Source organism: Cetorhinus maximus, chromosome 10 (genome assembly GCF_964194155.1).
Source record: "Cetorhinus maximus chromosome 10, sCetMax3.hap1.1, whole genome shotgun sequence".
Classification (NCBI taxonomy): domain Eukaryota; kingdom Metazoa; phylum Chordata; class Chondrichthyes; order Lamniformes; family Cetorhinidae; genus Cetorhinus; species Cetorhinus maximus.
In genome coordinates, this window is record NC_135888.1 from 130,470,714 (window position 1) to 130,494,793 (window position 24,080).

General features: G+C 41.1%; 1 protein-coding gene and 1 non-coding gene across 6 annotated transcripts in view; both read left to right on the forward strand.

Moving 5' to 3' along the window:
- rnf130 (ring finger protein 130) overlaps positions 1–24,080 on the forward strand; it is a 162,422-nt gene that overhangs the window by 40,863 nt on the left and 97,479 nt on the right. For all 5 annotated transcript variants that reach the window (XM_078551166.1, XM_078551164.1, XM_078551167.1 and 2 more), the window contains exon 2: positions 12,055–12,302. In XM_078551166.1, coding sequence (XP_078407292.1) covers positions 12,055–12,302 — 248 coding nt within the window. The remainder of the gene's footprint in view (positions 1–12,054; positions 12,303–24,080) is intronic.
- Positions 13,064–13,167, forward strand: LOC144686166 (U6 spliceosomal RNA). The gene has a single exon (XR_013577865.1). It is a non-coding gene; the product is annotated as a U6 spliceosomal RNA (small nuclear RNA).

Here is a 24,080-nt window from a genome sequence, read left to right on the forward strand (position 1 = left end):
ACCTGATATTCGGAAATGAGCCTGGGCAGGTAGAAGGCATATCAGTAGGGGAGCATTTTGGAGATAGTGACCATAACTCAGTTAGATTTAGGATCATTACGGAAAAGGATAAAGTTGGGCCAGGAATAAAAGTCCTAAACTGGAGAAAGGCTAATTTTACTAAGATGAGATACGATTTGGCCCAAGTGGACTGGGAGCAGCTACTTGCAGATAAAACTGTGTCAGAGCAGTGGGAGGCATTCAAGGAGGAACTAGCACAGGGCAGATATGTTCCTGTAAAGACAAAGAAGGGGGATCAAGTCCAGAGACCCCTGGATGTCGAGGGACATAAAGGTTAGGATTAAGAAAAAAAAAGAGAAGTTTATGGCAGACACCAAAGGCTCAATACGTCAGAGTCCTTAGAGGAATATAAAAAGTGCAGAGGGGAACTTAAAAAGGAAATTAGGAAAGCTAAGAGAGTACATGAGAAAGCATTGGCGGGCAGAATAAAAGAAAACCCAAAGGGATTTTTTAAATATACAAAGAACAAGAGAATAACTAGGGAAAGAGTAGGGCCAATTAGGGACCATAGAGGTAATCGGTGTGTGGATCTGGAAGACGCGGGTACTGCCATCAATGAATACTTTGCATCAATCTTCACAATGGAAAAGGAGGACTTGAGTATAGATATCAGGGTGGAGGTCTATGAAATATTAGAGGAATTTAACATAGAGAGGAGGTACCAGTGGGTTTAGTGGCCTTAAAATTGGATAAATTTGCAGGCCCAGATGAGATGTATCCCAGGCTGTTGAGGGAGGCAAGGGAAGAGATATCAGGGGCCCTGGCAGTAATTTTCAAATCCTCTCTGGCCATTTGTGAGGTGCCAGAGGACTGCTAACATTGTCCCATTATTAAAAAAGGGAGGAAGGGATGGACCAGGAAATTACAGGCCAGTCAGTGTATCCTCGGTGGTGGAGAAGTTACTAGAAAGAACTCTGAGGGACAGAATATATCTGCACTTGGAGTGACATGGATTTATCAGGGATAGTTAGCATGGATTTGTTAAGAGAAGGTCGTGTTTGACAAATTTGATTGAATTTTTTGAGGAGGTAGCCAGGAGTGCTGATGAGAGTAATGCATTTGATGTGGTCTATATGGACTTTAGCAAGGCTTTTGATAAGGTCCCTCATGGCAGACTGGTCAAGAAAGTAAGAGCCCATGGGATCCAAGGCAAAATGGCATGTTGGATCCAAAATTGGCTGAGAGACAGGAAGCAGAGGGTAATGGTAGAGGGCTGTTTCCCTGACTGAAAGTCTGTTTCCAGTGGGGTTCCGCAGGGCTCGGTGCTAGTTTGTGGTGTATGTAAATGATTTGGACTTAAATGTAGGGAGTATGATTAAGAAGTTTGCGGATAACACGAAAATTGGTAGGGTGGTAAATAGTGAGGAGGATAGCTGTAACCTGCAGGAGATATCAATGGACTGGTCAGGTGGGCAGAGCACAGGCAAATGGAATTCAACCTGGGAATATTTGAGGTATTGCACTTGGGAGGGCTGACAAGGCAAGGGATTACACTATGAATGATAGGGCCCTGGAAAGTACTGAAGATCAGAGGGACCTTGATGTGCATATCCACAAACCCCTGAAGGTAGCAGGGCAGGTAGATAAGATGGTTAAGAAGGCATATGGGATACTTTCCTTTATTAGCCGAGGCGTAGAATACAAGAGCAGGGAGGTTATGCTACAACTGTATAAAACGCTGGTTAGGCCACAACTGGAGTACTGCGTGCAGTTCTGGTCGCCACATCATAGGAAGGATGTGATTGCACTGGAGAGGGTGCAGAGGAGAATTCCCAGGACGCTGCCTGGGCTGGAGGGTCTGAGCTATAAGGAAAGTTTGGATAGGCTGGGGTTGTTTTCCTTGGATCAGTGAAAGTTGAGAGGGGACCGGATTGAGGTGTATAAGATTGAGGGGCATAGGGTGGATAGGAAGGCACTTTTTCCATTAGTAGAGGGGTCAATAACCAGGGGGTATAGATTTAAGGTAAGAGGTAGAAGGCTAAGAGGGGAGTTGAAAATTTTTTTCACCCAGAGGCTGGTGGGAGCCTGGAACTCCCTGCCTGAAAGGGTGGGTGAGTCAGAAACTCTCGTAACATTTAAGAAGTATTTAGATATTCACTTGCATTGCCAAAGCCTCCAGGGCTATGGGCCAAACGCTGGAAAATGGGATTAGTGTAATCAGATCTTTGTTGACCGGTGCGGATACCATGGGCCAAATGGCCGCCTTCTGTGCTGTAAACATCTGAGTCCATGTTTCATTACGGAAGGCACCAATTACATGCAAGTATTCTGAGTATAGCCATATAATGGGTTATGATTTAGTTAATGCTTGTGTTTCTTTATAATTGCTGTGGAAATGATTTGGAAGGAAACTGTTAATGGTAGTTGCTTTACTTACAATAAAATTTAGTATATCTGTTCCGTTGTGTTGCTAGCTCTCTTGTTTAAAGATACTATCTTCAATGATGCCAAGCACGATATGCTTGAATCATCGGACCTCTCCAATTAGAATTGTAATGTTGATTACAAAACGCAATGACCCAAAATTTGCCATCGTGAAGATGGTGAAACTGTCATCGTTACTGTACAAAACTGACAGTGACTTCTGGCGTCCGTACCTGTATTTAAAGAAGTCCTGAAGTGATGCAAGGCTGCTCCATGGTGTGCGATGTTGCAGTCTTGTATTGAAAACAAGTGAGCTTAACAAACAGTTCTCTTCTAAGCTTTTTGTGCTATTGGAATAAAGTCTTACCAAAAGCATAAGACAAATGGGAAACCTACTGAAATGTGTAAAATGGCACTAAAGGGTGGGACATGTAAGAATATGAGATGTAGCAAGCCTGTCAGTGGGACCAGAATTCAAAAAACAGTTTTAACAAAACCCTATCTTGTCATTGTGCATGTCCTTTCTTCCTGTTCTCAAATAATATAAAAACAATTGGTCCTCCAAGTTAAAGCTTCGTCTCAACTCCTTATATTAGGTCTAATCATTTACATCCCAACAGCTAACTCTGGTTGAGAGATATTAATGTTTTGTAAAACTAACCAAAACTATACAGCTGAAAACTGGAGACATTGCAGCTCCAATGGAAACATTCTGTGATATTTCTAGACTACCACATGCCGTTACACAATAAAACAACACAATAAAGCAAAGGACTGCATTGTGTTCTGTAAACACCCTAGAGTTGTTTTATTGTTTGGATTTTGTAGTGTAATCCCTCAAAAAGTTAAATATTTATTGACAAAGAGCGCACACAGCTTTTGGCAATTTAGCATGCTCTGCCCTTTTTATTATTGCGAGGCTCACTGTAGCTCATGGCCAGGTGATGAACTTGGCTTTGAAAAAAGAATTAATTTCACATTTAACCACAAAGCATCTTCATTTAAAAACACTGAAATTTGCCTACATATCAGAAAACGTTACAGTGGCATTGAGAAACAAAAAATAACTCCTCAGCATAGATGGTGTCTCAATGCTACCAATGACATGCCCATTATTATTCCAAATCTGCTGCTCAAGATAACAGACCAAGCATAGTGGCGTAGTGGTATTGTTGCTGGACTAGTAATCCAGAGACCCAGGGTAGTGAATCCTGCCACAGCAGATGGTGAAATTTGAAATCAATAAAAACCTGGAATTAAAGATCTAATGATGACCATTATCGATTGTTGTAAAAACCCATCTGGTTCACTAATGTCCTTTAGGGAAGGAAATCTGCTGCCTTTGCTGGTCTAGCCTACATGTGACCCACAGCAATGTGGTTGACTCTTAAAAGGGCAGTTAGGGATGGGCAATATATGCGAAAAGAAGGACAGGACTGGCAGCTCAACATCTCTAGTTATAGGGTATTCAGAGGAGATAGAGAGGGGGATAGAGAAGGGGGGAGCGGCTGCAATATTGATCAAGGAATCAATTATATCAGTGAGGAGGGATGATATCTTGGAAAGATCATCATGGATAGAAGTAAAAAACACAGAAGGGGCAAACACGCTGTTGGGTTGTGTACTATAGGCCCCGAAATAGTCAGGGAGAGATAGAAGATCAAATATGTAATCAAATTTCAGAGAAGTGTAAGAATAATAGGGCAATAATAGTAGGGGATTTTAACTACCCAAATATTAACTGGGATAGTTTTAGTATGCAAGGGAGCAAAATTCTTAAGTTGCATCTAGGAGAACTAATCAGCGACGCCCACATCCAGTGAATAAAAAAAAATACAGTTTACAGACTATGAAAGAGTCTCTGTTCTTCGTGAGTGTGGAATTTGATGATTCAAAATCATCTTGAAATGGATTCAATAAAATACTCAATCAGCTTTTAGAGGACCAGAGCTAAATAATAGTGTGCTGATCATGTGAAAACATACCCTGGTTCAGTAATCCTGTTTGCATTTAAAGGCTCAACTTGCTGATGCAAATTGTATAGTCCAGGTATAATGAATGTCAATTATTATATTAAACATTGACTGTAATTTCTTGCAAAATAATTAGAATACTAGCTGGATTGTATGTCTGAGGAGATTTTGCAATAAAGCTTTGAGTTTTTGAAGATGTAGAGATGTACATTTATAGTGATGATAGAATGAAGGGAGCACCAGAGAGGAAGAAGGAACTGGTGAGGGAAGAGGAATGTGTGAATACTACCTCAGCTGGGGATGGGTGTGGTGGGAGCTTTTTCGTTATGTGGATGAAACTTGCTTTGCGGGAGGAGGGCCTGTCTGCATAATAAACATTATTCATTGAACTCCCGAATGTCAGCGGTATTTTTTATCATGGGAGGGATGCTGACAGAGAATCTTTTAGGCAAAGCTGCTCTATGTTTCTGTATTGCTTTTTTAAAATATTCTTTACAAACTTCATTCACCCTTTTGATGGTATTCAAAGGTGGCATTTTATTTTTGGATATGGGCAGCCCTGTCACACAGCATTTGCCTATAACCAAATGCTCAAGAAACACTTCTATTGGAATGATGTTCCCCTCTCCCATGAAAATAATCCTACTGAACTCTCTTCCCACTCCCCCTCCACATCCTTCCCTACACCACCGAGGAAACAGTTGTTTCCTACTCCCTGAGCTGATAAATATTTATCTCGCTCTTCCTATCTGATCATGTGCTTCCTCCCTGTGCTTTCTTCTCTTTCCCTCCAGCATAAGTTGCTTTGGTCAATTATTTGACATCCCTTAACCCTGTTTGCCCTGAAAATATGCTATTGGCCTTGACCCCTTGTGCACTACCACAGGACATCGATCACTGCATATAATGTATTCGAGATATGTGCACTTTTGCATACTCCAAAGTAAAATATAATGCTTAATGTTTTATTCTACAGTATTGGACAAATGATTCTGTATACTTTTGTTCTATCTTCTCCTGATCATACTGACTCATGTTGGAATATAATTCCATAGCACCAGGTATTCCTCATTACGTTGCCCAATGAGCTTTCTTAAAGTGTAAACCATAAAATGAATATTAGCAGGCTATTAAACAGCGGCAGGCATTATCTCTTCTCACTTGAGAACCACATGCACACTATCCAGCAGGAATCATTGGATCTACTTTATTGAATCTATTATTTATTGTTCTACCATTTCTTCAGTGTCAGTTTTCCACCCTGTAGCCAATTAATTCTTTTTTAATTGCTTGAATTACCTTATGATTCAGTTCTAGTTGGACGTAACAATGAATCCCCACTCCTGACTTATTATGATTACATTTTTGGTCAGTATTTACGCTATTTTTTTTATTTGGATTCTATTTCAGGCTTTTTCAACTCACTATTAACTTTCCAAAAAAATATTCAAGGTGGCGGTTGTTTGCCAGAGCTTTCAATTGTTCAAATTCGGAGTAGGTACCACCTATTTGCCATTTAAATGGAACAATTAAAGCTGGGTGGACCACCAATTTTAAAATCCTGTTGCCATTTTTTTTGTATAAGAAATTTTAGAAGAAGAGACTATTTTAGGTACAGAGTGGGGAGCCAGCTATGACTCGCACAGGGCATCACCCTGACCTTATAAAAGGGTCAACAGGACCCTGAGTAAGAGGGTGCTCATGGCACTGCACAAGTGGAAGGGAGAGTGCACTCAGCAGCAGGGCTTTGGACAGGGTCGGCACCTCCCCTTCCCACCCCAGACTTGCGGGTAAGAAAAATCGGGCTGCCAGGGACAGAATCTTGAGCCGTAAGAGGGCACAGGAGAGGAAAGAGAGGCAGGATGGACACTTGCCATACCCTCAGCGCAGGATCTACTGATGAAGATAGCTCCTGGAGATGACCCAGACCCATTACCCCAGAAGATTATCTCTGCAGGCAGATGATCGCAGGCATCTGTGACCTCATTGCCGAAGACCTCTCAGCACTGGTCACCATGCCTGTGGCCTTCAATGTCATTGTGGCGTTGAACATCTTAGCTTCTGGCTCATTCCAGGGATCAGCTGGGGACCTTGGTGGCATTTTGCAGTTGGCAGCATACCACTGCATCTTGTAGATCAATGATGCCCTCTTTGCCAGGCCTGTTGATTCATGGCAAATGCAGCCTTGCAAGCAGTTTCACCTCCATCACTGGATTCCTGCAGCTGCTGGACATCATTGATTGCGCCCATGTGGCTGTCAAGCCACTGACCAGCCAATGAGGAAGTGCTTCCACACCCTCAACATTTAACTGGTCTACAATCACAGCAAGAGCTTCCTCCATGTGTGTGCTTGCTATCCTGGCAGCTGCCATTACTCCTTTACCCGCCGCCAGTCCATGCTGCCTCAGATCTTCACTCCAGCTCCCTGAGTGTATGAATGGATCCTTGGAGACCAAGGGATGCCCCTGATGACATGGCTACTCACTCATCTATAGGAGCCTGAAACAAAGGCACAAAGGTGTTTCAACAAAACCACCTAGTCACTAAGACAATGATTGAGCAGGCTTCGAAGATGCAATTTTGGGGCCTGAACTGGTCAAGTGGTGCCCTGTGATACCCACCTGAAATAGTCTCCGTCATTGTGGTAGTTGCTACATTCTCCCTAACATTGCCCCCCTGCCCCCAGAGAGATGTGGACCTTGAGGATGGTGAGGTCCTTGAAGGAGACAGCTCATCAGGGGAAGAGCAGGAGCATGTGGTGAGAAGAGAATGAAGCGAAGGCAGATGGCACTGAACAGAGGTGCTCCTGCTGCACAAAGAGGTGACCGGGCAGGCTTGGGGCATGAAGGGCACATGGAGATGCCATAAATGTCAGGGATGTCCTGTTTTAGGGAACTTTCAATTGAACCTCTTTGACCCAGGTTGAGGACACAGAAGGGAGTCTGAGAAACTAGTACATTCATGGAAGGTGCAGCCTGTGACTTGAAATCACTTACCGCCAATGATGGAAGGGCATCTGCCCAGAGGTTTTACCCTCACCAGGAAAGTGCCCTGCTCTTTTTTTCTTTTAGGTCCTATGTTGAAATCCAATTGCCATAGCTTTGCCCATTCATTTATCTGTTAATATTTCTTAATTTTATGCTTTGTTCTACACAACTTGGCTATCTTTGTGTCTTTGGCAAGTGTAGATGATGTAGAAAGCTATACATCCAAGTAGTTAATAAATTTGGAGAATAATTGAGGCCCCAACAGGATCCCTGTGGGAAACCACAGGGAGGATTTTTCGGTCAGCGAGCGGGGGCGGGGCCCGCTTGCTAACGCGTAAAAGGACGCGGGATGATGTCGGGTGGAACTCCCAACGTCACCCCGCATGAATTCTATTTTCAGGTTGTGTGGGGGGCATAGCTGAGTCAGCTGTGCACCCGCCGACCTGTCAACGGCCTACTGAGGCCATTAATGAAACAATTTAGGTAATTGACAGGGCTGCCCGTCCAACCTTAGGGTTGCCGGGCAGGCCAGGAGCTCTGGCGGGCTTAAGAAAAAAAGCATGAAACCTCATCCACGGGCGGGATGAGGTTTCACGAGGGTTTTTAAATATTTAATAAAGTTTTGAGTTAAAGTGATGGACATGTCCCAACTCATGTGACAGTGTCACATGAGGGAACATGCCAGGGAAATTTTCTAAACATTTGCCTTATAAGTTTTAATTCTGAGGTGATCACCCTGAAGCAGCACTTAGCCTCAGGGAGATCAGTGCGCTCTTCCGTACGTATGCGCGAAAGAGCACACTCCTGGCTGAGGGAATCCCCCCCCCCCCCCGCCTGCACAGGGAGCGCAATGCTTTAATTGACCCGTCCACTTAAAATGGCGGCGCGCCCCCAATCGGAGGTGCTTCTGCTTGACAAAATTCCGACTTTTTGATTATGGAATTCCACTTTTGAAATGTCTCCCTGACTTCTGCCTCCCTCTCTCTCAGGCCGTTTGCTTTGCTTCTTATGTACATAACCCACCACTGGTTTACATTGTCAAAATATCTCTGGCCTAGGGCTTAAACATGCACCATTATCTTTCCCACCTGACAAAGTTAGGGATGTGACAACCACCACCAATGGAAACCAACTTAATGTTAATACTTTCACGGGGTGAATCTCTCTTAGTCTCTGCCTCCACCTTTCTCTCTCTCTCTCTCTCTCTCTCTCACTCACTCTCTTTGATTCTCTTAAACCTACTTCTGGCCAAGTATTAGTCACCCATCCTAATATTCCTTTGCATTGGTTCAATATTTGTCTGAATATGCTTCCATGAAGCACTTTTTTCTGCATTAAAGGACTAGATGCAAGTTGTCTTGGGTGCATGATGGATTCGAGTTACTCCTTTTCTACCAAGGATCTGCTAAAAGGTAAAATCAAACCAGTCAGAGCAATGTTTATAAAACTTTGTCACAAATGTATGAATACATTTTCAAGGTCATATTCTGCTGTTAGTATTCACTTCATTCTGTATTACATTTACTGACTGCATTAAACACTGAAATGCTGATGTCACTTTGATGAGTTTATACAAATGCATTGGTCCACAGTCTTGATGGTTAAAGAAGGTAAACAAAGGGAAAACTAATGTTTGTACCCACTTGAAGTGGCCTGGAATCATTTGTATTGCACTACAGATCTTAAAATCTGCCATAATTTTGCAGCCCATCACATTGTAGTTACCTTGTCACTTTGCACTATAATATTTAAATGATTTCTACTCCCACAAAAAAATTGCAGAACCCTTTACCTTCACCACTCTCATCCTTGGAGATAAAGCACTGCTTTCCTCATTTCCAACATCATCTGCCCCTATCCATTGGGAGCTGCATGTCACAGTGGTAACAAATCTCGAGCAGCACTTTGGCTGTGAGCCATCGAGGGGTCAGTGAGTGACCTGGGCGCGCACCCCTGCCATCTTCAGGAGCAGAAATTTGTCTTGGGCTGCAATGGACTGGGTGCCTGTTATATGCAGCACTTGATTTTGAGCTCTGTTGACTGCAATTGAACTGAATGAGATATTCAGCTGATTTAGTTTGTCGCATCTGTCAGTAAGACGTGAATTGGTGCCTAATGGTTAAACATTCACCTGAAAAGTAGAGGCAACTTTATAGTGGCTGAAATGTACTTTTCATCTCTGTGTACAAATATTATTCAAGTGCCTTTTAAGCAGAACTTGCTGTTGCAGATGACGTATATTTTAGCTATGTTTCCCCTCCTTTATCCCATTTGAAAAAAATTCTGCAACACTATTTTTGAACCTGTGAAATTTTAAATTTTATGTTTTTTGCACTACATTGTACAAAGTTTAGACAAAAATGTAGAACTTATTACTACAAGGAGTAATTGAGGTGAATAGCATAGATGTATTTAAGGGGAAACTAGGTAAGCACGTGAGACAGAAAGGAATAGAAGGATAATTTGATAACGAGGTGAATGGTGGGAGAAGGCTTGAGTGGAGCATGAATGCCACTATTGACCACTTGGGCCAAATCCCAATTTCTGTCCTGTTAATTCTGTGTAATACTCTCCTGTACTGTTTCCCACATTTTGGCCTATTTAATCTATTATAAATGTAATTCTCCCCTGGTTTTGCATGGGAGTTTTTCTGAGTCATTCTATTTGTATAAATAAACTCCATCCATTGTTGGATACTTGATGACTGTTCCAGAATCACAAAGAAATACACTTTTCCAAGAGGTTGTTGAAGAAAAAATGTTTTGATCTTTCCCACATAGGAGCACAAAAGATAGTTCAAATACCACTTGCAATACAATAATCTTGTTTAACATACTGTGGTTTCCTTCCTTCCATAACTCCTTTGAAATGCTTTTCTTTACTTACCATACCAATGTTAAGAAAGTCAACTAGTTAAAAAAAAGCAAATCTTATTTTAAAAGTTGATTTTATGCCTCCTGTCGGCCTGCTAGTTTTAGGTTGAGCAGTGATTCTATAAGAAGATTGACACTGTAGCAGCCAGCTCTGACACAAGAGCTAATTAGAAGGTCTGGAAAGCAGGAAATGGCCATTATGGTCTTTGCAGTACAGCAGCAAACTCAGCAATTGCTTACAGATGCCTCTGTTATGACCCCAGCTGATGCTAATACTGGACAAGTCAGTTCCCAGAGTGAAACCTGGCTTAATAGATCCTAACTTTTTTTAAGAAACTTGGAGGAAAGTTACAGAACAAATTCACAGGAGTCTACTGATTTAACTTTTAACACAAAGAATAAAATAAGAAAAAATAAACTATATTACATCAGATAAAAAAGTTGGAAATATTTCAATGCAAACACAATAAGACATTTCAAATTCACACTATTCTTCTACCCCAGCAATATCTTTACCGACACATACAAATTCAGAAAGATAAAACAATTTATAAATTCTTGCTTGTGAGGTATGTGTGAATTAACAGGCGAACTGTGGTCAGATGCACCACACTTCAAAGTACTTTCTACCTTATGGGGATTTCAGGAGAAAATAAGGTAGAAAATGACAGATGCAACCAAAATAGATTCTGTGGATTTCTCAACAACCCACTCAGTGTTTGTCACATTGTGAGCCAACCAGCCTCACTGAAACTTTGTCTTTCTCATGAGGGTTTCCAATCTCCACATTTGAAGAACTTGCCTTGGAATGCTCTCCAAGAGTTGCTCCAGGGTTTCAGTCTCGCCTTCCGAGATTCCTTTCCCCTGGATCTCCGAGTACACTCAAGCTTCACCTTCCAAGCACAATTTCAGATCTTCAGCTGTAACAAGCAGAACACCATTGCTCCAAAAAACCATAGTAAGGAGTCACCAACCTTCTGCTGCCTCTTTGCATCTTCTGGGTTTCTGTCAAGCCCACTTTGCTTTAGGTCTGCTCCCTGCAGCTCTGTCTTTAATTTGGAGCCTATGTCTGTACTCCTCTCCTTCAACTTTACTTATCGGGACCTATTTCTGATCCCTGTCTCTGTCCCTTACCTGGGACTTGCTTCTTTCCAATCGCTGTCTTTATCCCTGTCTGGGACCTTCTTCTGGGACGCCTCCCTGTGTCCTGCTCCTTGGGAGACACAGTCTGGAATTGCACTCTGCAAGTCAGGTGACCTGAACCAGTTTCACAGCATTTCACTTCCTTGCCTCTTCTGCGCAGGGCCAGTCCCCAGCCTGAAGACATGAAAAGACACGAACTGCGCATGTGCAGCCATTTCCCAGCCAGCGAAAGGCCCAAGGCTCGCTGGGAACTAGAGTTCCAAGCCTCTGACTTTAAATCAAGGTAAGTATTTGCTTTTCGTTACATCTCTCAATCTGCCACTAGTTTGACCTCAGCTAATATTGAGTTTCCACTTGAAGAATAAGTTTGGATGTTCTGTATAAACATGGGTTGGTGAAATATTCTGTGGAACACTAGACTTATTTCTCTGTTGGGGAAGCAAAAATGTCTGGAATGCAGCTAACCCAGGTTTGAATATAATTTGAAATGTTAGCGAAACCTAGAATTGATCGGTTAACCTATTTTGGGCTGGATCGCAAGGGTTGGGGATTTCAGGAGAAAAATAGGGTGGTCTCGATCTTGAATATTATAGAAATTTTTGATCCTTGGTTAATCTCTTGGAGATTAAGTACATTATTTTTCTTTCTTTTCAGGAACTGGTAATATAGTCGCCATCATGATTTCTGAACATAGAGGTCGTGAAATTCTGAGCTATGTGGAAAAGAACCTTACTGTATTGATGTCTATAGCAGTTGGAACAGCACATTCTCCACGGGACAGCCGTGGCTCTCTCGTCTTCGTGTCCATCTCGTTTATTGTGTTGATGATCATTTCTTTGGCTTGGCTGATCTTCTATTTCATCCAGAAGTTCAGATATGCAAATGTACGTGGACAGAACCAGGTCAGTGACTTTCATTTTTGAACATTTTTATATTTTTCAGATTGACTGAGACTTGGCATGCTGCTAATAATAGGAAGTATAATTTTGATATTTTTTGAGAAGCGGGCCGAAAAACCAAATTAGAAGAGATTAAGTGTTTAAACCAGCTGTGATATTGTTGCTTTTTGATGCAAAGAGATTGATTTACAAGAATAATTGTAAATTCTACCCTCTCAACCCCCGCCCCACCACCAGCTCTAGGTCCAAAGTATGCCTATAGATTAAAGCCCTGACAGCCCTCTAAAATTACAGCATAACATCACAATAGGGATTTTGTTTAATGCAAGAATTTGCCTGAATACATTATATAGCAAATTGATCTGAGATAAAATTCTTATCCGTTACCCTAATTTCCATACAGAATAAATAACAGAAAAGTATTCTGAAGACAAGGCTGAACAAGTACTACATACTATTAATTTAGAGGAATAAACAATTTTTTCCTGAAAGTATTCCTCTTTTTTAATGGAATGATATGTTTTCATTATGTATTCATTTTAAAACATCAATTTTATCACTGATCTTCCAATATGGTGACCAGTAGCAGGGAGAATCGCTGTATATGTCAGCATGATTTTATTCCAACTATGAGGAACAACATCAGATTAATAACTGAGCCAAAGCTACCTGACCCTAGAAAACTCTGCTGCAGACTTGGAAATCTGTATTCCCAACAGGTATTAATTGTGTTTAATTATATGCAGGTGGTGGGCATTAACTGAGGATTTCACTCAGCACATATACTAAAATTGGAATGATACAGAGAAGATTAGCATGGCCCCTGCACAAGGATGACACGCAAATTCGAGAAGTGTTTAAAAAAAAATAATAAGGCAGTTACTTGTTTCTGCAGTATAGTGGTTATCACGTTCACCTAACACACAAAAGTTCCCCAATTCGAAACCGGGCAGAAGCATTACAAAAAGAGCAGACTGAAACTGGTGTATGCTTGTAACGATTATCTTTGTAAATAAAAACTTATAAAAGTATGTAAATATTAGACTTCAGTTCTATCCTTCACCATCTGGCTTTCTGGAATAGAACAATATCATAGTTTTCAGGAGTTGGGTGGCTCTGCAACAGCACTCAATCTACCTTGATATGGCATTTTCCTACTTTTTGCAGTGGAGCTATTCCAGCAATTAAGGAGGGAGGAGACACTAATTGGTATCTCTGTATCACCAATAAAATCTAGTTTTTTGAAAGAAAGCTTACAAATATCTGATATGAGTGCAAGTTTCTATATTAATAAAGCATTGCCATACATTGCTTAATGAGAAATAGCCAATCTGAACTCCTAAAGGTAAATTCCTGTCTGAAAAGTTCCTTAAATTTCTTAATACAAATTTACAACAAATCTTATTTGAATTTTTCTGAAAGGTTTTGACAATTTTAAATAAAAAGCTTTGAATTACATTTTAAAAAGAACTCAGCAATTCAGGGTGGAAATCTTAGATAAGCAAATGATTTGGAAATGTGTGAGAATATCAATGAAAGAGGTGTAATGCAATATTTGGGGGGGAGGTAGGTGTGGTGGATGAAGAGGAGATGAACTAACTCCCACAAGCGTTATGGAGCTCTGTCGTTTTCCAATCTGCATGAAATCTTGCTGACTGTGAAAGTAAATTTTCAATTTGCTGATGACACTGAAATTTGGAGAAAGTTAGAGATCGAACATGCAGCTAAAAATTTGCAAAGAATTTTGATCAGTTATGTAATTGGCCAAATGCAAGTGAATTTTATTGCTGAGAACTGTATTTTGGAAGAAATATAGTTAATCATACTCTGAATGGAATTGAATCAGCACACTTGATAAAGAGATGCAGGCTGGAAAAGCTGTCCAAACATTGAACAAATATGCTGAAGCAATTTTACTGCAGACTTGAGAGAATGTTCCATTGGGTGTTTAATTGAAGTTTTTAAAAATATAAGCAGTTTGATAGGATGGAAGACCATTTTCTCTGGTTGGTGACGAGAGATCATCAATTTAAAATCCTCAGTGAGGAGAGAGTTTCGGAGGAATTTCTGTACCAAGGAGTTTTTAAAATATTGGTTATTTTCCTACAGGAGTACATAAGGCAGGGATCATTGCTTTTAAAAGAAAATTGGATAAATGCTTGAAACGGAGAGCAGGCCAGGAGCTCCCCACTACTCCAGAGTCCTTTAGGCCACAACTCATACTGCAGAAGCTCACTGATGTACAAGGTCGCTTCCAGCATTGCCTTTCGGCTCATCTCTAGATATGAGCACTGCCAGCAATACACCCATGGTTGGGCCAGTACAGGCTGTTGCAGTGTTCCATGTTCACTGGCCTCTTGACCTTATAGAGGACCCACTGCTTCTTGCTGCTCAGGCCCTTGCTCCTCATGGCCCTGTGCCAAATGGCAACAGGCCCTCTGCCTCCTCATCTGGATGCAAGCCGTTACCAAGGCAGGGTGGCATGCAGCCTGGGTAGTTTTGGACTTAGCCACAACATCCTTGATCTTAATTTGAAATTCATCATGTTATGATTACTCTTCTTACTCTTCCCCAGAGAACCCTTTGCCATAGGATTACTAATTAACCCTGTTTCATTGCACAATTACACAATATGTAATTAATAATCTGTAATACATTATTTATAAAGTTCAGGACCTAATTGGCTTGTACCTGTGAATCTTATTTTCTGTGCCCTTTATTTAAGGAAGCAAGGGCATATTTCATGCAATTTTCAATTTATTTCGCATCCAAATTATTAATATAATCAGACTTTGGATTAAGCATTCCTTGGAAAAATGCCTGGTCAACTTTGTGATGAGATTTTGTGCTGTAATTATGGACTTAAGACTACAAATTTCACCATTTTGTTCCATCTTCCTCTCCTTTCTCTCCAATCTTTATTTCTTGCCATGGAGGGTGAATTAATACCCTGTTCCTAAGCACTTGTCATTGCTGTTCCTAAGTACAGGGTATGAGAACAGTTTGGGTTAATGTTGCTTCTGTTTTAGTATTTTTAAAAGTCTCCTTCAATGATGAGTTGCAGAAATCATGCCAATATTTTATGTTTGTAGAGGACTTGTCATGTCTTTGGCTTTTCACTTTAAAGTTTTCTGAAGTTCAGTGTCTGAGCCCATGTCTCTGGGTGTGAACCTTTGCTCCTGTTGCCTGGAGTGTCTGTTTTCTTACATAAAGTAATTTGAGTGAGTCCGAGGATTGAATGGAAACTCCTCATAACTGCATTTTGCTGTAGTGGTTATATCATGTAGCTTCCTGTGATCCTCAACAACTGGGAATGAAGGTGGAGATTGCAGCCTGGCAGTAACCCCCCCCAGGAGTGCTGTGGAGTTGGCAGGTGTATTTCTACTTTTCTATGGCTCTACATCAAATTAGCTTTTTGGTAGAGGCCACTTCCTAGGCCATATCTATGCCCAGTGAAATTGAAATTTTCATGAATGAGATGGAAATATTTTTTGAGTTAAAGGTATCAAGTGATATTGGGCTGGATTTTACTCTGCCCCACTGGTGGGTTTGAAGATGGGGTGGACTAAAAATCCAACTGGTGGCCTTTCTGCTGCTGACCTGCCTGCCCCTGACCTGTCTGAAATTTTGCAGCGGGCGGGGAAGGCGTTGTGTGTCCTGCCTGCCCCTTGGTCTATTAAGGCCCTTAAGTGGCCAGTTAATGGAAGGTTCACACCCTGTGGGAAGCCTGGCAACTTTAAGTGTTTGGAAAGACAGGGGGAATTTGTGGGTCATCTGGACTCATTGGAGGCATACCCCCCCCGCAAGGTCATTCACCCCTTAACTCTCCCCAGCCTCTTGAACCTGGGCTGCTCTGCGTGGTAGGACTGACAGTAGTCCCAGCAGTGGCCATTGTGCATGTCTGGTGCTTTTTAAAAAATTCTTTCATGGGATCTGGGCGTTGCTGGCAAGGCCAGCATTTCTTGCCCATCCCTGATTGCCCTTGAACTGAGTGGCTTTCTAGACCATTTCAGAGGGCAGTTAAGAGTCAGCCAAATTACTGTGGGACTGGAGTCACATGTAGGCCAGACCAAGCATGGATGATAGATTTATTTCCTTAAAGGATATTAGTGAACCAGGTGGGTTTTTACAACAATCGATGATAGTGTCATGGTCTCCATCACTGAGATTAGCTTTTAATTCCATATTTTATTAATTGAATTTAAATTCCACCAGCTAACATGATGGGATATGAAGCCATGTCCCCAGAGCATTAGCTTGGGCTCTGGATTACTAGTCCAGTGACATTCCCACTACACCACCATCTCCCCCAACTGGGACTATAGAGCTGCGGGCCATCCAATTGGTTAGCAGCTCTCTAAGGTGGAACTTCTTCCCAGGATAGGGTTGGAAATCTTGCCTTAAAGAAATTAATGCTGCTCCCAGTGTTAAATTGCTGTGGAGTAGCCGTTGGGATCATTGGCGAGCTCCCCACCCTTGACTTTTTAGCTGTGGGCGGGGGCTGAACGACAGCGGCGTCCGGTAAAGCCCACCCCATTGGAGTTAAGATGCACATGATACAATAGAATGGTGGAATGGGCTCGTGGGGCTGAGTGGCCAACTCGTGTTCCTGATGTTTCTATGCAAATCTGTACCTTGCCTTTTGTTGCAAAAACACTGCTGTACCAGAGTTTGCACCAAAGCATCACTATCAAATCTATCTTTATTTCTATTTATAAAGGGGATTAACATTGACACTCCCTTTTCAAAGCCATATTTAAAGCTAAAGTTCCACAATAACCAGATACATAAGTTGTCAGCTGAAACATACAGAGGCATGAGTACAGTGATCATAGAAAGAAAACTGTGATGTTAATTCAATAAATAACTGTTAGTTTGTCTTGATTTTTTAAAAAACCATCTCTTTTGCCCCCATCAAATTTGTATATTGTGCCTTAATTGACAAGTTCGACAGTCAGTGCTACTAAAAATGTTCACAAAATGAGCCAAGACTTGACTCGGCTTCTGAGCATCAAACATTAATCATTATCACTATTGGGAAAATACCAAACCTTTCCTTGGCACACCAGCAACAACTACATAACAGCAAGAGCTCTTCACATGAAGTTCGAGGCCATGGTCCAACAGTGTATAACTGTACTGACAGTTCTATGAAGACATTGGTTACTATAGAATTTAAATCTGCGGGAACATTTGAAATTAATTAATCATTGTGAAGAAGGGGGATGAGTCCTATATCTGGAAAAACACTGTGCGTTAATCTCCAGGACAGGAACTGTCTCAATAACATTAGCAGGCTCATTTTGAGAACAATGAAACATTGGTGCCGGAAATAGATGGGTCAGAATCGTTAAGTAGAATGCTCTTTTGATATTGTATTATGGTGCACAAGAGTGCGTTAAGTAACGCCACAGTTGATCTTAATGGACAAGGGTGTACTTGACACTTGCAGAAAGAAAAAATATTTCTAATCCTGCATTTCTAACGCTGATGTCCCTTGCATAGGTAAATGACTGAAGAATAAAATTAGACCCTGCTTTTAAAAATTAAAATTCTTGTGTCTAAATCTGGAAGTTGTTGCGATTGTCCAGTCCATTCCATTAATGCCATTTTGCTATTTCTGAAGCCAGTGTTCTCTAACTGATAAATTGAGTGCAATTTTCAATATTGATTGATTTGTTTACATATGTATGTGTTTTACTTCTGATTTATACTTCGCAATTTAATATGAATGACAGTGAGAATCAATGCCAAATGCTACTTGAATCTGTCTTGTCTTATTAAAACTTTAACCAAGTGGACAGTATCTTTCCACATGTATAGGTCTGTGAAAGATTCCACAGTCTGCAATTAAAAGCCATAATTTAAAATATCGTAGTATAGATGAGAATCTTGTTTGCTGTGTATATTTGTTGTTTTTTGTGTAGTTTTATATCATATTAGTTTCAAGGTTATGCCATGAAAATTAGATGTGGCAAAATACTTATAAAAATTTAAAGTGCTGGAACTTCCACGGGGGACTTAACTTGACTAGTTTATGGCCTCATCTTGCAAGCTTTGCTTTTTAAGCCACACTGGTTGTAGAGGTGATTTTATGGAAAAGCGGGGTTCAGTGGCCCAGGTTAGTCTGCTTCTTCACTGTCAAGAGTTCAGCCACGGCATGGCATAAATGGGAAGACGGTGACGTAGCGGTAATGTTATGGACTAGTAATCCAAAGGCTCAGGCTAATGCTCTGGGGACATGGCAACTGGTAGGATTTAAATTTAATAAACCTGGAATATAAATCTAGTTTCCGTCATGGTGACAATGACGACTGTCATCTATTGTTGTAAACACCCATCTGGTTCACCAATGTCCTTAGGGAAAGAAATCTGCTATGCTTACCCAGTCTGGCCTATATGTGACTCCAGACCACAGCACAGCATAGTTGACTCTTAACTGCTCTCTGCAATAGCCTAGTAACTCAGTTCAAGGGGCAACAAATCCTGGCCTTGCCAGTGACACCCACCTCCCATGAATGAACAAAGAAAAAAATACAGAGTAACAAACTACCTTTGCAACCACAAGGAACATTTGGTTCAAAGTGTGCTTTTTTTGTTTTCTATTTGGTAGATGCTTTTGGATTGCTGGTGACTTGCCTTCAATTTTCAAGTACATAAACTAATATATTGTTTGTAGCACATTGTGCTTATTCATAGAGCCACTCCACCATTCATTGAGTAGGTTTCCATGGTCACAAAGGTTGGTTGCGGCATCTTTGAGGCATAGGTTTGATGCTTGAGAAGTAATGGGGAGAACTGGATATACTTTCTCCCCCCCGAACCCTCTCTCCCCCCACTCCCCCGTCCTTTGTCCCCCCACCCACCCCCGTCCTCCTTCCTCCCCCCTCCCCGTCCTCTCCCGTTCCCCCCCCCCCCCCCCCCCACCGTCCTCTTTCTCTCCCCCACCCTTCCTCTCCCCACCCCATCCTCTTCTCCCCCCGCCGTCCTCCTCCCCACCCCACCCTCCCGTCCTGTAATGTTTTACTACTAACTCCTAACTTCTGTCCTGACAATTGCCACCAACAAGTGTCCTCTGACAAATGTTATTCCCTGACAGCTGCAAACACCCAAGTGATGCTGCCTTATTTTATACCCTTTTGTAGGCAACTTTTGCAAAATTCAGCCCAAGTCTCTGCACCTGTGTCAACACAGCTAATAACTTCTAAGAAAATATTTGCAATTCTTGACCAGTGGGAAGAGTGCTCCAGGCTTCACTACAACAAACTAACCTTAACTTGTACCCTTTTGACAAGAGGCCATCCTTCTAGCCAATCAGCATTGTAGTCTTGGCTTTTGTTAACTGCTGATACTTGGTTCACTGGAGCCCAAATGTGTCCTAGATATAACTCCACATGTTCTTTCTTAAAGCCACAGTACAGTATTTTGGCACTTGCGATGCCAACTTAGAGACTTCTTAACATCCCATACAAACAAATTAAGGCTGTTCATCACTAAGTTAAAAGCAAAATACTGCAGATGCTGGAAATCTGAAAAAAAAAACAGAAAATGCTGGAAAAACTCAGCAAGTCTAGCAACATCTGTGGACAGAGAAACAGAGTTAACGTTTTGTGTCTGTATGACCCTTCTTCAGAGCTGAATAGAAGTGGAAATGTGACGAAATTTACACTGTTTAAGGGGGGTGGGGCAGGTGGAGCTGGATAGAAGGCCAGCGATAGGTGGGGACAAAGGAGGGATTGACAAAGATGTCATGAACTAAAGGACAAAGGGACTGTTAATGATAGTGGTTAGTGCTAAAAGAGGCACAGATAGTGGCATAAAAGTAAGAAAGCAGAATGTGATACTCCTTTCAGGTGAAGCAGCACTTCACTTGTACCTCCTTCAATTTGGCCGACTACATCCGCTGCTCCCAATGTGGTCACCTCTACATCGGGGAGACCAAATGCAGACTGGGTGACCGCTTTGCGGAACACCTCCGGTCTGTCTGCAAGCATGACCCAGACCTTCCGGTTATTTGCCATCTTACCATATCATCCTGCTCTCATGCCCCCATGTCCATCCTTGACCTGCTGCAGTGTTCCAGTGAAGCCCAACGCAAACTGGAGGAACAGCACCTCATCTTCCGATTAGGCACTTTACAGCCTTCTGGACTTAAATTCAACAACTTCAGACCATGAACTCTTTCCTCTATCCTCGCCAGTTTTTAAATCCCCTTTTTTCTACATTCATTTTTGTATTTTATCCACTTATTTTTATTTTCATTCATTTATCCGTGGTTTTATCCCCTTTTGCATCCTCCCCCTTCTATCCTATTTTCTATCCTTTTATTTCTACACAGCTCCACCTGCCCACCCCCCTTAAACAGTATAAATTTTTATCACATTTCCACTTCACTTCTCTTCAGCTCTGAAGAAGGGTCATTCGGACCCAAAACGTTAACTCTGTTTCTCTCTCTACAGATGCTGCTAGACCTGCTGAGATTTTCCAGCATTTTCTGTTTTTGTTTAAGGCTTTTCATCACTAAGCTTATGTGCAGTACAATTTGAAACCTTAAGCCTTATTAATTGCACAAATGTGTTGACAAGTTGAAGCCATAACAAGTGCAAATTAATTTTGTCTCATAGTATTGCTTCTAAAAGTTTCCCCAACACTTGACGTGAGGCTGACTGATTTGTAACTGCTGGACCTTTGCTTTTTTTTTACAATAGTGGTGTAACAAATTTCCACCTTTATATCTCTCTCAGTAAACACGGATGCATTCCATCTGGACTGGGTGACCTTTCTACTTTCAGGACTGTCAGGGGGAGGCAGTGGCACAGTGGTATTGTCACTGGACTAGTAATCTAGAGACACAGGGTAATGCTCTGGGGACCTGGGTTCAACAAAAAATCTGGAATTAAATGTCTATCGACATTGTCGTAAAAACCCATCTGGTTCACTAATGTCCTTTAGGGAAGGATATCTGCCATCCTTACCTGGTCTGGCCCAGAGCAATGTTCACTTTTAAACGCCCTCTGAAATGGCCAAGCAAGCCACTCCGTTCATGAGGGCAATTAGGAATGGGCAATAAATGCTGGCCTAGCCAGCGATGCCCCCATCCAATGAATGAAAAAACCCTTATAAGTGCATCCTCTTTATTTTTGATCTACCCAAATTTGCTGCTGCCTCCTCTTTTAGTGCTGTATTAGCAGCATTCTCTTCTTTAATGAAGACAGATGCACAGTGCTCAATTGGTACCTCATCCATGCGCTGTGCCTCCTTTTTTGGGATCAACCCCATCCTCTGTTTGATCATCATTTAATAATTATACACTTATAAAAGATTTTGTGTTAGCTTCTAATCTATTCTCAAACTCCCTCATATCCTTTTTTTAAGTTCTCCCCTGTATTAGTTCTGTATATAGCTTGGTTCTCTGCTGCATTATGAACGATACATTTGTAATAAGCCTTCTTTTGTTGTTTCATTTTAATCTCTGTTCGTCATCCAGGAAGCTCTAACTTTAAATGCACTTTCTGTCTCCCTTGTGGGAATTTATCTAGTCTGTGGGAACCATCTCCTCTTTGAAGGCCTCCCATTTTTCAATTACTGTTTTGTCTTATCAATTTTTGATTCCAGTGCATCCGGGCCAGATCCTTTTACAATTTACCGGAATTAGTTATACTCCAGTGAAGTGCTTTTATGCTGAATTGTTCCTTGCGCCTTTCCATAACTCTTTTCACACCTGAAAATATTATGATCGCTGTTCCCTAAATGCTTCTCCACAGAAACATGCTACATTTGCCCCACTTCATTCCTCAGAATTAGATTCTGCATTGCCTCCTGCCTTGTTATACTGCAAACAACTGATCAAAAAAGTTCTCTTCTACACATTTCAGGAATTCCCCTTATTTGTCTTTTACACTGTTACTATCTCAGTCTGTATTAGGATAATTGAAGTCCCCCATTATATGCGGTTCTTGCACATTTCTGTAAGTTGCCTGCAGGTTTCCTCCTCTATCTCCTCACACACTTTGGCCTATAATATACAGCCAGTAGCGTAATACCTCCTCTACCACTCCTTTATTCTAACCAAATGGTTAGCAATGACGTCATCCCTTTCCAGTGCCGTTATAATTTATTTGATCAGTACTACCACCCCCAGCTTCCCTGAATATCTATAGCCAGGAATATTAAGTTCACAATCCTCCTCTTCTTAGAGCTATGTCTCTGTTATTGCCACAGTATCATATTCCCATGTGACAACTTGTGTCTGCAGCACACCAACCCTATTTGCCATGCTTTTTATTTTTGGGGAGTTGAACCTTCCTCAGTGGTTGTCCAAGACATTGGGATATAGAAGGTGAAATATTTTTTGGCCATATGAGTGATTTGAGTCATTGAAGCCTGTTGGTGGCCAGAAGAAATGGATATCTTTTGGCTCCAGAGGCAAGAGCCTGATCTAGTCATAATGCTCTAAAATAGATGCATTATTAAATTATGAATTTTTAAAACGGTGGCACATTTGCATTATGACTCTTTTACGAAAATAAATTGCTGCTTATCTCTGCCAAGATGCTATGGATGTAGTTAATTCGACTGTCGTCTTTTTTTTATTTCTACTTCCTATTCACCATTCCCACACTTCACATCCCACCTCCCTGGAGCAATTTTATTCTCTTCCCCAAATCCTATCTGCTTGGGAGGATGAAACAGTCCATCATATAGGCATTTCCAAACATATCATATACTTGTGGGTTGGTGAGAGGAAACTTATGGGAAAGCAACACAGCTTAAAAAATGTTCCTGTCTCCATCCTAGGTTCAATCTACCCTGACAAATAAACCCTCGTGGGCTACATATCTGTGAAAATCTTGAATTCCACTCCATGTAGTTCATTAAATTTTGTTCTTCATTTAAATCTAGCTTTTAATTTTCCACTTTACTAAAAAGTTTCCATAAGGCAAAAACATTTTTCCTTTTTTTATTGTTTCCTTCAGCAGCCATTATACAGATTAAGTTTCTACAATAGAATTACATAATTAATGAGTGTATTAATGTCTTCTCTGGACATCATCTTTGATCCTTTTGAAAACGAATGTTTTTAAACACTACAATTTACGTATTTCAGCGGAAAGTTACTAGCTGTTCTATGCAACGACAGTGACAATTTTATTTTTTGCTAAGAATTTTATGTTGAATATTATTGTGTGAGATTGTTCAAATAGCAAAGATTATCTCCTGAGCCATAGCTTTTAGCTGTTTAATGGATGTGCATACATCAGTGACTATAGCATATTTAGAAATTCAGTATTGGGTAAGTATTCCAATGAGAGTAATCAGTGCAGGTCAGTAAGTCATCATCAGTTCTGTTCACTATTCTATTTTTATTCGCCTTATGAGATCCCAATGAGGTCAAAGAAAAACAAATTTGTTATTTTTCACCACAAGAATTCTTCAGCAGATTGTGCCATATTTTTCTAAAACTGTACATCAATAGTGCAAGCTTTAAAAAAAAAACTTAGGATGCTACTGGATAGTATTAAAAGAAAAATGATCTAGAAATGATGTGTGTTTTTTGCTGCTGTGTAAGGTATTAGTCAGAATCATTTATAATATTGTGTGCAATTCTGGATTATAAGGATATTTGGCTCTTGAGAGGCTACAAGTGAAACAAAGTTTGATCCAGGTCTAGTATCAGAAGCCTGAATTGTGAGAGGTTGGGCTTGTTCTCTTTGGAAAATGCACCAATATGATATTCAAATTTTCAAGACTCAAGGCAAGTTGATAAAGTTGATCCTGGCA